This window comes from Micromys minutus, assembly GCF_963924665.1.
Source record: "Micromys minutus genome assembly, chromosome: 1".
Classification (NCBI taxonomy): domain Eukaryota; kingdom Metazoa; phylum Chordata; class Mammalia; order Rodentia; family Muridae; genus Micromys; species Micromys minutus.
This window is the reverse complement of record NC_137969.1, coordinates 43807414-43819707: the sequence shown is the minus strand read 5'-3', so window position 1 is coordinate 43819707 and position 12294 is coordinate 43807414. Positions and strand designations below refer to the sequence as shown.

The 12294-nt window shown below is 44.7% G+C and overlaps 1 protein-coding gene across 1 annotated transcript; it reads left to right on the top strand.

The window, feature by feature from the left end:
• Window positions 1-4278: 4278 nt before the first annotated feature.
• On the top strand, window positions 4279-11827 carry LGALSL (galectin like). Its single transcript, XM_080919347.1, has 5 exons — window positions 4279-4498; window positions 5126-5197; window positions 5347-5435; window positions 6036-6213; window positions 8896-11827. Exons 1-5 carry the CDS (start codon window positions 4463-4465, stop codon window positions 9037-9039), a joined length of 519 nt encoding a protein of 172 aa, XP_080775473.1. The 5' UTR covers window positions 4279-4462; the 3' UTR covers window positions 9040-11827.
• The last annotated feature ends 467 nt before the right edge of the window (window positions 11828-12294 follow it).

Below are 12294 nucleotides of genomic sequence, written 5' to 3'. Positions count from 1 at the left end.
TCCCAGAACATGCTGCAGGCAGTCTCCAAACCCCTCCCATTCACAGCACCAGCTCTGAGGGCAGAAGCAGGGTCCTCTGCCTCTTCTTTGCCAGGTGTTTGTTGCTATATGGAAGGGGACAAGGGGACATGGAACTGTATCTTTGAAGCCCCACATTCCTCCAGGGAATGGGTCATGGCTGTCTTCTTTAGAGGAAGGCTTTCTTTGCTCTGTAATTAAAACACAGCACGGGAGGCTGGATCTAGCTTCCCCATAAATAACAGAAGTTAATGAAATGTTCAGAACTAGTGTTGACTGCCAAGTTTTACGGCATTCTCCTAATTGTTTGGGTATGAGAAAAATCTGTGTATGTCTAAAAGAATCATTTGATAGCCAGGTCATAGTTCCTAAAATAATTAAACCCTGTAATCATGTTTTGAAATACAGAAAAGTTGCTTGATAAATGTGCCCTCCTAAGTAGGTAATCAAAGACTGCTGAGGTTGGATTTTTTTTTCCTTGTGTGAATGTTACTCATAAGAGTGGGAACATTCTGGTTTGACAAAACAGTTATTAAAACTAAGTGCCTGGATGGACTTATAGCAGTGTGTGGGCCGTTTGTTAGGGTGGGCTGTGGCTTCTCTTCTCAGTCAGGAGTCTGAGGGAATCGGCATCACGGGGTAACAAACACAGTGAGTGTATTTGTTAGGCTTCCATTTTAAAAATATTCAGGCATGGTAAGTACTTGTACCAAAACTAACCTGGCAATATTCAACATCATGCAAACTTTACACATGTATCACTATTACAGGAACATTCTGAGCTTGTAGCTACACCCACAGGGCTCGGATGGGCCATCCTTCCTGTTAGCAGTACTTGGTGGAATGTTGCGCCATATTGGTTTGCCAAAGTGTTGTACTAAATATTAATTGGGGGTTTCTACTCCCACCTTTGATCATTTAGATCCCAAATAAAAGACACAAAAGCCTTTATATTTAGAATAAGCCTTAAAGCAGTAGAGGTGGGCAGATATCAACCCTCTATGTTATTTTGTCTACTTCCCTGCCAATAACACTGAGATATTACTTGCAAAGTTTCATCTGGGACGCTCTTACTCCACCATGAGGCCCTCATGGCCATACGCCCATGAGACCTGGGTTCTTGGCTTGGGGTCTGAGGCAGAGGGTCTTTCTTCTGCTCAGCTACAGGCTGTAGGCATCTTTATTGAACCAATAATTTTAAGCAAAATTGCACAACAAAAGCACTTGTCTTGGATGCAGAATTTAGCATTACAATACATAGCCACACACCAAACCTCAACCGTGGAATATTTATAAATCTTTGTTGTTGAGTTCCAGTTCTTACAGCAATCCCTGCAGGGTGATGGCTGAGCTGCAGTGGGCGTCACTCCTCTCTGACAGAGATCTTCAAGCACAGATCTTAGGGTACACACAATCAAGGGGGACAGAGAAAGCGAGCTCCTGGTTTGAATCTGAGAAGTCCTATCTTCAAAGCCTTGCTTACATTTTTCAAGACTTTTAGTTCCTTAGAACTCCTAAAAAAGAAGTTCCTGGCAGAAATGTCATATATCATAGTCATGGTTAATCTCTTTTGGACATAAATGCTTGTAACCAAAGCCCAGTCGAATGTTTGCCAGTCTTTCACTCTACAACTCTGAGGAAAATTTGAAAGCTTTAGCTCGTTAATTCACCAGTAGGTTTCTGTGAAGAAATAGTTCAACCCTGCTTAGCTTTTAGTTACAAAGACAATCTTATAGGCTTTATCTGATCACAATATATAAAAGTAACTGTGTAGACCAACTGAAAAGGAAGCAAGCTTTCTTCTTTCAATAAAAGGCAATTTACCATGTTAATACATGCAGACAGGTGCAGACCTTGCTAATTCTTTATACTCCTAGGATGTAAGAGTATAACTTTGGCAACCCAAATACTTTAAACTCTACTAATAAACAAGTCTAAGGGTTATTCTTTACCCTGAAAAGCCATTTGTCACAAGGTTGGCCCTGAGTTCTTTCAATCCTTTCACAACACCCACTGCTCCCCGCCAGTGTGGTTGGCATCACTAATTCTGCAGAATGAGAAACTTCTACAATGTGGAAGAAGCTTGGTGACAAACTGTCAAAGCTTTGTGATGGGAACTGCTAGGTCTCCCCAAGGGTCCCTACTCTGATTCTACACCGCCATTCCTCTCACCTGGACCACACAGGAGCCTCCCTCCTGCCCTGGCTACATGCAGCCTGTTCTCTGGCCCTTGTCACATCAGCTACAGGGATGCATCAACATCAGGGACTACAGGTCCACGATGTGACTCAGTGGCAGTATGCTTGCCCTGCATATACAAGGCCCTGGGTTTGCTCCCCAGAACCTCCAAAACAAAAACTCATCTGACTTGCTCAGAAACTTCCAGTGTCTTTCTGTTTCCTTCAAGTAAAAGGTGTCTCCAAGGCTTCAGCCTGCACCACATATCCACCATTGATCCACAGGTCCCATCTTGCAGACTTTGTCTTTACAGTTCCTAAGCCAGCAACCTCTTCTTCTGGAGGCTGGACCCTCCCTTCCTCCCCCCTTCCTTCAGAATTCACTTTCCCAGACTACCCTGCCTTCTTTAAACCTGTAGCTGTCTTCAGACACACCAGAAGAGTACATCAGATCCCATGGAAAAGCAGTCAGCGCTCTTAACCGCAAAGCCATCTCTCCAGCCTCCAACCCCCGCCCCCTTTTCTCTCTCATAATTACTTATGGCTGCCTCTCTTTGCTACAATGTAATCTCAACAATGCCCCTGCTGATTTCTGCTCTTGGTCAACAGCAGGCACTCAAGACTGTTGCTTAGAATATGCTGAATGCTCTTCTTGGGAAGGTGTGTGAACCAATTTACTAATCTGCACAGTAATTCAAGATAGGATCATGATAGTAATTATCGTCGTGTCTGGTGAAGAAATTAAGGCAAGCTACTATCAGTAATAAGAAACTGAATTTGGACCCAAGACACCAGCCCTTTATAATCACCATGATATATTGTACCACATTTAGCTAATAGCAAATAACTCAATGACTTTCCCTATGCTGACTCTTAGAAATTCAGATAATCAAAGTATGACTTTAAAACATCAAGTTTCCTATAATTACCTAATATCTTAGAACAATTAATAGGCGTGATTAGTAAACAAGAGCAAAATGGGAACCACATAGACTAGTAAACAAGAGCAAAATGGGAACCACAATTATACCTCTTCAGCCTCTAATTCTGAGAGCCACTTCCACAAAGGCTCTGACTGTGGATTACAGGCACGCTCAGGTAATTCTCCCTGCACCGCAGAGATTACCATGATTAGCATTGGTCCATAAAGGGACACAAAAGCTGCATCCATGCCAGGTCCCACAAAGGGCCCCTCTGGGACTGAAGCAGCTCATTTGAGCTCCTTGCTTATTAATGTGGTGATTCACACAGTGCACTGGGCGAGCTGAGGATGTCACCTAATAGAGGGTATGTTGATACAGACTTATCTGAGAAGTTACATAATTATGCTAGTGTCAGGAGACCATAAAGGAGTCTGAGCCTTAGAGTGAAGGAGGAGTATATTCCCTGGGAAGTATTACACAAAGAATGGCGGGAGATTCCATTACACCAAACTAAGCAAGTAAAGTAAAACAGTTAAGGACAGAGACTGTGTCCAGTTTAAGTTGCGGCTTGTCCAGGCACCTGCTGAAAAATGCTAGCAGGGACCCTGGCACGTGCCTGCGCTTCCCTGGGCGCAGAGGGTTGGTCGGTACTCAGCAAACTGCCGCCCTAGAGGCCCGGCTGCTTCTTTATTTAGGGTCAAATGTATTCTTCTGCACGCCTTGGACTCACCATTCTCCTCCTCCTCAGACCGAGAAACTATTTCCTCCCACTAGGTTGGAATTCTCTGAAAGAAGCTATACAGGTCTTCCTCTTTGGAGTCCTCCACCTCCTCTCAACCTCGCTCCCGATCCACCCCAACAGTCCCCCAGGATGTGGAGGAGGTGAGTGAGTGAGTGAGTGAGTGAGTGAGTGAGTGAGTGGCCAGGAGTGTCCCCAGCACCTGTCACCTGCCCACCTGGGCCCTCCCTTCACCCCCCCTTCCCCAGCCCCACCCACCTACCCGCCGACAGGCCACCGCCCTCCCCGGCCTCCAGCCACCGTCCAATGGCCGCAGGGCAGGGCACGCTGAGCCAGCCGCGGCGCCCGGGCCGCGTCCCCGCCCTGTTCCCGGTCCTCGGTTCCTCAGCCGAGCCCTGCTGCCTTTAAATGCCACCCCAAGCCGACGCACTGCGGCCCTCGCCACCGTCACCCCCTCCTCGCCGTGACCTCCGCGCCGCCCGCCTTCCTTCCCCCTCCCGGGCCTGCGCCCGCGCCAGCCTGAGACGTGCGCGCGCGCCCGTGAGTGCGCGCGCCGGGCTCGGACCCGCGCCCGCCGCCGCGTCCCCGGCGCTCGCTGCAGGAACATGGCGGGGTCGGTGGCCGACAGCGACGCCGTGGTGGTGAGTGCGGCAGCCGCCCGCGAAGCGGGTAGCTCGGAGGGCCGGGGCGAGGGCTACGGAGCGGCGGCGCCGCGGGGAGCGCGGTACCTGTCAGCCGCCGCGGGGTGGGAGCTCGGGGGCCCCAGGCGCGGGGTGGGAGAGCGCCCGCCAGGTGCGCGCCGGGCGCGTGTGCGTGCACGTGGGTTACCGCGGGGCTGCGGCCCCGGCGGCCGGGATTTCCCCCATTGGAAACGGTCCCGCACCGAGGGCTCCCCAGAGAAGCGGAGCGCTGTCGCTGCACCCCAGCCAGGTCCCTAAGGGACAGGCCCGAGGACAGAGACTCCGGGAGCGTTTGTGCTTGGAGAGGGGCCTGCCGCCCACCTACACGGGCTTTGCTTCCCCGGTGGGCCGCGACCTTGAATTTGATCCAGTCTCAAAAGCCTGGGGATCATCAGAGGCTTAGAGTGGGTGGAAAGGCCGGGTTTTGTTTCGCGGTTATTTAATGGGCTATAAAGAGGCATCACATGTAGACGACTGCCTATGAGTCTGTGGAGGGCTGCTAGATCCCGACAGATTTTTGTTAATTCCCCATCCTTCCATAATAAACAAGGGTCTGTGGAAAGCCAATCTGTGTGCTTCTATTTTTAGAAACTTGATGATGGGCACTTAAACAACTCCCTGGGTTCTCCAGTTCAAGCCGATGTGTACTTCCCACGACTGGTAAATCAATGTGCTCCGTGTCTCTGCCTTTATCCTTTTCCCGTCTGGTGCATTTCCTTGCTTTCTGATGGGTCAGGTTCTCAAGGCCAAGGGTTTGGCTCTTCTCTATCAGCCGGTAAACTTCCTGTGTCTCCCCTCCTCCTTTGCAGATAGTTCCATTTTGTGGGCACATTAAAGGTGGCATGAGACCAGGCAAGAAGGTATTAGTGATGGGCATCGTAGATCTCAACCCGGAAAGGTAAGGGCAGAGCCCTACCATTGCCGAACGGTGGCTGCCTCCTCCTTCTCTTCCTCTATTTGCAGACAGTGTCGCTAGTTAGGAGTGCCAAGAAAGTACCATGTTCCCATGAGAAGAATGTGTATGAATCCTAGCCATCATCTCTCCAGATAGCTATTTATATCAGTGATGATAAAAATAGGCCTACAGTTAATCTTTGACCCTTGAGAGGGCCAAAAGACTTCTTTTTCTTTTGTATGGTTTTGAAACACTGTAGTTGTAACCAAACCTGTTAGAATAAATAAGAGCCAAACTTACACGATGTTTCCCCTTGTCAATTCCTGTGGCTGGTTTTGAGAACTCTGGAAAGGATTAAGGTCCAGGTGGCCTGGGGCATTTAAAGTCTTCAGCTGAAATTATTTTCAGTTCCACTGACGTTGTCACCAGAGCCTGCTTTAGGTAACAAAATCTATTGGTTTGAGTGGAATCTTTCTCTGTGTTTAAACTCTGTGTAAACAGTAGCAGCCCATTAAAAGCTGATGAACCCACTGGAGGGAGGAACTGGGTCAAGTTAAAATGTTACATCTAACTCTTGGCTAAGTGACACTGTTGCCTTTTTAGCTTCGCCATCAGCTTGACCTGTGGTGATTCTGAAGATCCTCCTGCTGATGTGGCAATCGAACTCAAAGCTGTGTTCACAGACCGGCAGCTCCTCAGAAACTCTTGTATATCAGGGGAAAGAGGCGAAGAGCAGTCGGCAATCCCTTACTTCCCGTTCATCCCAGACCAACCGTTCAGGGTAGGTACCTCGAGTGCCTGATGCAGTGCTGGCAGGGCCCCTGCTACTCTGTATCCACTATGTGCCAAGAGCTCTTTAAGAATCTCTTCATGTCCAAGAAACTTGTTGCCCGGAACTTGTCTCCCAGCCCGGAGAAAAGAATAAAAAACAACAAAAGAGATCTGCTTGCTGATAGACATTAATGCTTGCCATAGTAGCTCTTGATTCTCTTCTGCCCATATGTTTAGTTAATGGATGCATACCTAATTGCTAAGTACTTAATCATAATTCTGCTTAGCCAGTGCAGAGGTATTAATTATTTATTTGTTAACTTTTGGGGTGTTACTGGGGATTGAACCCAAGGCCTTACGCACATTAGGTAAAGTTTCTACAACTTAGCTATACTCCCAGTCCTCTTTTTGATTTTTGTTTTGATACAAGATCTTACTGAATTCCCAGGCTGGCCTTGAATTTGTAATCCTCCTGGCTCAGTTTGCAGAGTAGCTTAGATTACAGTTCTGTGCAACCAGGTCAATCTGGGAGTATAAATCTAGTAATAATTTTTCGTGTAATTTCCAATATAGTGTTAGGCACATAAATAACCTACTCCCAGGTATCTGATTGATTATTAAATATTAATAAGATCTAGAGTTTTCATGTTTCTTGGCCTTAGGTAGCTCAAAGCTTTATTAGTTGTGGGTTTAAAACAATTTAGTGGCTATCATTTCATTTTCTCTTGTTCCCTTTGCTAATGAGTCCATATTTGTGTATTTATTTTCCCATGTGGGTTAATTAAGCTTGTCTCTTTCATGGTCACAAGCTGTATGGCTGACAAATTTCTTCCCCTGGGCTTGGGTTTGCTCCCAGTCTCTAATAGGCAGGAAACAACCCAGCCTTGCTATTGCCAGGCAGCAGAAGCAGGACCTTCCTCTGTAGGACGAATAAGAGGTGAAGTCAGGAATATAACTTATATGCCAGGCCTGGTGATGAGGCTGTTGTCTCATGAGTCTTACCCTACATCACAATGATGGCTCCTTGGTTAAAAGCACCATGCTACATATGCACCATGCTACATATGCCTTGTACCTCACATGGACCTTCTCAAGGCCTGCGACTGTTTCTCATTCCACAGAGTCTAGAACAGAACAAAACGCCCTAACTTTACGTCAGTAAAAGAAATGAGATTGTTCCCCTTGCAACCATAATCTAGCAAGTTACCCTTACCTTAGCTCCTCCTTTAGAATGGTAAGTCCTCTTGGGCTCCTCTTGCTATGCCAGGTTCTTCAATGGTAAGCCATGCTTACACACACACACACACACACACACACACACACACACACACACACACACACGCTTGAGCACTTGCAGGCTAGAAGGCCATTCAGGTGTCATCTTTAGGACACCATCTACTTCCTTTGAACCAGAGTCTCTCATTGGCCTGGATCACACTGATGTGGCTGAACTGGGCTGACCAGTGACCCTAGATCTCCACCACTCTACTGCTTGGTGTTACAGGTGCATTTGGGACCTGGCATTTTTGTGGAAGTTTAGAGAATTAAACATGGGTCCTCTGACTTGCCAGTCGAGTATTTCCTCCACAGAGCTGTCTCAGATGACAAATCCTTCTGCCTAGTTCATGATTGTGAGCTTCTGACTGGAGTGGATACATTGCTTCCCAGCAACAAAATATGGAGTGAAATATGCCAGGTGGTGGTGCACGCCTTTAATCTCAGCACTCAGGAGGCAGAGGCAGGTGGCTCTCTGTGAGTTCAAGGCCAGCCTGATCTACAGAGTAAATTTGAGGACTGCCAGGCTTACATAGAGAAACCCTGTCTCAAAAAAAAATTTTTTTTTTTTTACAAAAGATGGGATGAAATACAATTTCTTGGTGATATAATTTAAGCAGTAATATGAATTAAATGTGACTAATATTACCTATGAAGTCTCTACATGATAATTGCCAATGCTTTTCTAAAAGCAGACCTCTGTGAATTTGAGGCCAGCCTGAATGAGTTCCAGGGCAGCCAGAGCTACTCAAAGAAGCCCTGTCTCAAAAAAAAAAAAAAAAAAAAAAAAAACCAAACAAACCTTTGTGGTGAATTATGAAAAAAGAGAGGGAAGAGAGGGAAAAGGTTTATCATGTGGAGTCAGTGTTTGTTTGCGTTAACAAAGCCTTGTTAATTACACATTCTTGGTCCAATGGTAATTACTGTGTAATCTCCCTTAGTGTTTACCATGATTGTCTAGACTGTTATTAGATGCTACTAATGGCTACCAGTCATGCATCAGGAGAGCCCCCCTCCCCCCCACTGTAGGAAGGATGGATTGTTTGACATCAAGTGTCATGAAAACAGATTGGTGCTCCTTCATACCACTACCTGGAGTAGGGTAGGAACTGTCCCTTCTAAATTTTTCACTGCTCTGTACCAGTGATTCTCGGAGTGGGTTCCCTGCTCCGGCATCCCAGCCCTTCCTGAGCTCGGGTTAGAGTGCAGATTTTGAGACCTTGCTCTGCACTTTCTGAAGTGAGAGTTGGGACCCAGCACTCTGTATGCTAGGGTTCAGCAATTTGTGATGTTTGAGATTTACTGTGGGCATTGCTTTTCTTCTCTATAGTAAAGTATGGTTGTATTGTTGGCTTTTTTCCTGCCTCGAGTAGGGTTCATCCAAAAGTATACACTGTTATTATTTTGTTTCCTCTAGGTGGAGATTCTTTGCGAGCACCCACGTTTCAGAGTGTTTGTGGATGGACACCAACTTTTTGATTTTTACCACCGTATTCAAACATTATCTGCAATTGACACCATAAAGATCAATGGGGACCTCCAGATCACCAAACTTGGCTGATGTCTGAAGCACTTCTATTGCAAATATGATCGATCAGGTGCCACATCTACAGGACTGTCTGAAAGAAGTGTCCTAGGGAGATCTGGAGACTCAAAGAGATAACAAAAACAAAGGCAGACTTCACCATCTCTGTCTGTGCAGCTGAAGTTCAGGATGACAATTTCATCTGTGTTTTGCCCAGAAGAAGAAAGCTCACAAGAAAAATACTGAGCCACTATTATGCCCAGAACAAAGTAATAATATATCTGTGCTGGATTTTATTCAGACTAAACTAAAATGGACTTGTGATGGTTTGTGATTTGGTAGCAATTACTTATCATTGCAAAGTAAGGTGATACTTAGAAGCAAACATGCTAAAGACCTTACAAACAAACAACAACGGTACATCAACGCCAATGCGTTTCTGCACTGAAGTGGAATTGCGTAGCACAACCGACATTTTGGTCAGGGTATTTACATAGAATGTAGATTGTGCGGGGTTCGCTTTTTATGTTTTCTTGGGGGTCGTTTTGTTTTTTTTGTTGTTGTTTTGTTTCTTAGCACAGCATCATGTTACCTTGGATTTTTAAGCGTTCTCAATTAATTTATTTATATTTAGTATCTGTATTAATGTATTAGAGAATGAGCAATGTCTACAAATTATTAACTTAGGTCTGAGGGGGAAATTATGTATTACAAGCATAAAATAAGTGGATTTTTACCTTGAAGAATTTGAGCATATTCTCCTTACCCCTCAAGTTTGGCTTCTTAATATAAATTGCTATAAATGCTTTTGGGGAAATTTTTGCAACACTTCGATAAAACTCTAAAGTTCTTGTCGATGATATGAACTTTTGTTTGCATTGCTTTTCCTCCTTCCTGTGAAGTAGCACAGTATTGGCTTCCTTACTTAGATTTACATAATAGCTCATTAAGTTGATATTAAACTAATGAAAAGCATATAAGAGGTGATCGCATAGACAGCTTTTAAAATAACTATATATCAGTTTTTAATAGTATGCTATGAAAATGATTCCAGAATGCAGTGTAAAGCAGAAGCAAGTTGCCCCAAACTACTTACTGAGAAATAATTTATATCAACCTAGGCTGTTAGCTCATTGTATAATTTTTCTTCTGAGACCCTCCCTAAGGATCCCTAAGCAATGCCTTTGGAGCTTCTGAGTAGACAATGCTGCCTCTCTGATAAGATAGGATCCAGTTAGGTCATCTGAAAGATTAAGTCCCAGGATTTCAGGTTTTTAGTGCAGCCAATAGTGATCATGCTTCCAGGAAAACTGTTTCCCTGCACTTGCAGAACTACCAATAGGGTGCAGATTATCAATGTATCTGCAAGGCTAGGGATGCTTGTAGTTTCATACACTGCTTTGGTCCTAGAGAGAAGGGCCTTTGGCATTGCTTTGGACAGGTAGTGGGAGAAGAAAGGGATGCTGGGTGGGGTATATTTATATATAATTTAGGTTTTGTTTGTACAGTGTATGTGTCTTATTAGGGCATCTCCTTGTCCTGCTTCACTTTTAAGGATTTTTATACAACATGCAGAGGCACTGAAGTGGCCATGTCATCTTCATGTGTCAAGAATGTAGACAGTGTTTCAAAACCAAAGTCTAAGATAAACAAAGCAAACTAAAATAAGGAATTTTTATAGATGATATATTTGGATTCTTCTAACTTTGAAACTGTTTAGCACAGTTCCATGGTGTTATATACAAAGACTTGTCCACCAGTACCAGCTGCATCTTACAAAGCTTCATGTTCTAGCTGACTTCTCAGCCGCCGTCAGCCATGAGGGCTGTTTCATAGCTCCAGGTATTTTTTTAAGCCCATGAGCAATTTCTCATGGGTTGAAAAGCCACTTCAGAGGAGTGTTTGTCAAGAGACTTAGAACACACCCTGAAAAACATTTGTAAGGTTTGCATTTGATTCATGCAGTAAGCATCCTTCCCCCTCGGAGGGCTCTTCTGAGTGGCCAGGCACAGGTAGGTAGTTCAGCAGAAGCTTGGGGCATGGGGAGTGTGAGGGATCAGAAGTGACTTCTTCCTGTCTAACTGCCAATCAATCCCTGAGGCTGCTTGGTATAGAAAGTAGTGTCAGCCTCCTTGGAGCTATCTAAGTTGTGTGATGGGTTGATTTGGGGCTAGTAAGTAAATCCGGGCCACAGCCCACTGTCCAAATGGCTAGCTAGAAAATAGGACAAGCTCACACTCTCCTCAGCCTGAGAGGTGTAACATGGGGGATTCAGGATGGAAAGTGCAGCTTAAAGCTTCATGGGGAAAGTATTTGCAGACTCGAGGAGTTCTGTCCACCCAGGGCCCTAGTTTTGCAATAACTAAAACCAAGGGATAACAATCAGGCTCTGGAGAAATAAGCAGGCTTTAGACAATCTGCAGCAAAACTGGAGTAAATGTGTCTATCAATCAAGTTAACAGAAGAGATTTATACTTCCTGGGATATCCCAGAACTGTCTTAAAATTATTATTTTTTTAAATTTTGAAGCCCAGTTTCAAATCTTGCCAACCTTTCTAAAACTCCCTAAGAGATCACTCTTAGAGTTGATGCATTAAATGGCAAATCCATGTGCATTAAGAGAAAAAAGTATCCAAAACAGGATCAAGCCCTATTACCTTGAGAAAAGAGCTTTGGCATTTTCCGGCATTAATGTAAAGATAATGTTCCTATGATGACATATTTTCAAAGAAACACTTTCTTATTTACTGCGTGGTGTAAAGTATTGTTAAATGTGTTGTTACATTATGTCACTGCTGAAAGTTATTTGCACTATAATAAAGGAATTTTCTATGAGATGGCTTCTGGGTTATTATATGCTGTAATTTGCCTCTAGATACAATGTATTTATCATAGACCATGTGCTTAACAGTGGTTCCTTTATCTCACATGCTATAAGACCACATGTACATGTGTTTCCCATATTGATAAAGGCAAGGAAAATGTCTCAGAGGCTTCAGAGATCCAAGGAGCTAATATTGTGGATACCAGAGTTCTGTCTTAATAAAATATAAACTGTGGTATTCTTCATGCACTGACCTTACTGTTTGATACACGGTTCTGAGAGGTTGGTGCATAGATAAGTGCCTCCAACTTAACGTAGGTCAGGCAGCCACTGATCTGTCTCCCCTGTTGTAGTTTGTAAATGGCAGAGTCACACAACATTCACCCCAAAATGTCTTAAGAGTTGGCTTCTTTGAATTTGCAAGTGTTTAGCTACGTTCCTATCACACTGCTGCAACCGTTTCCCCT

What these genes read in the sequence shown, in the direction of transcription:
- LGALSL (XM_080919347.1), top strand. Translation starts at nt 4,463, where the DNA reads ATGGCGGGGTCGGTGGCCGACAGCGACGCCGTGGTG. An exon ending in GTAGATCTCAACCCGGAAAG is followed by an intron (nt 5,436 to 6,035) that starts GTAAGGGCAGAG and finishes TTGCCTTTTTAG; the next exon opens with CTTCGCCATCAGCTTGACCT. An exon ending in TCCCAGACCAACCGTTCAGG is followed by an intron (nt 6,214 to 8,895) that starts GTAGGTACCTCG and finishes TGTTTCCTCTAG; the next exon opens with GTGGAGATTCTTTGCGAGCA.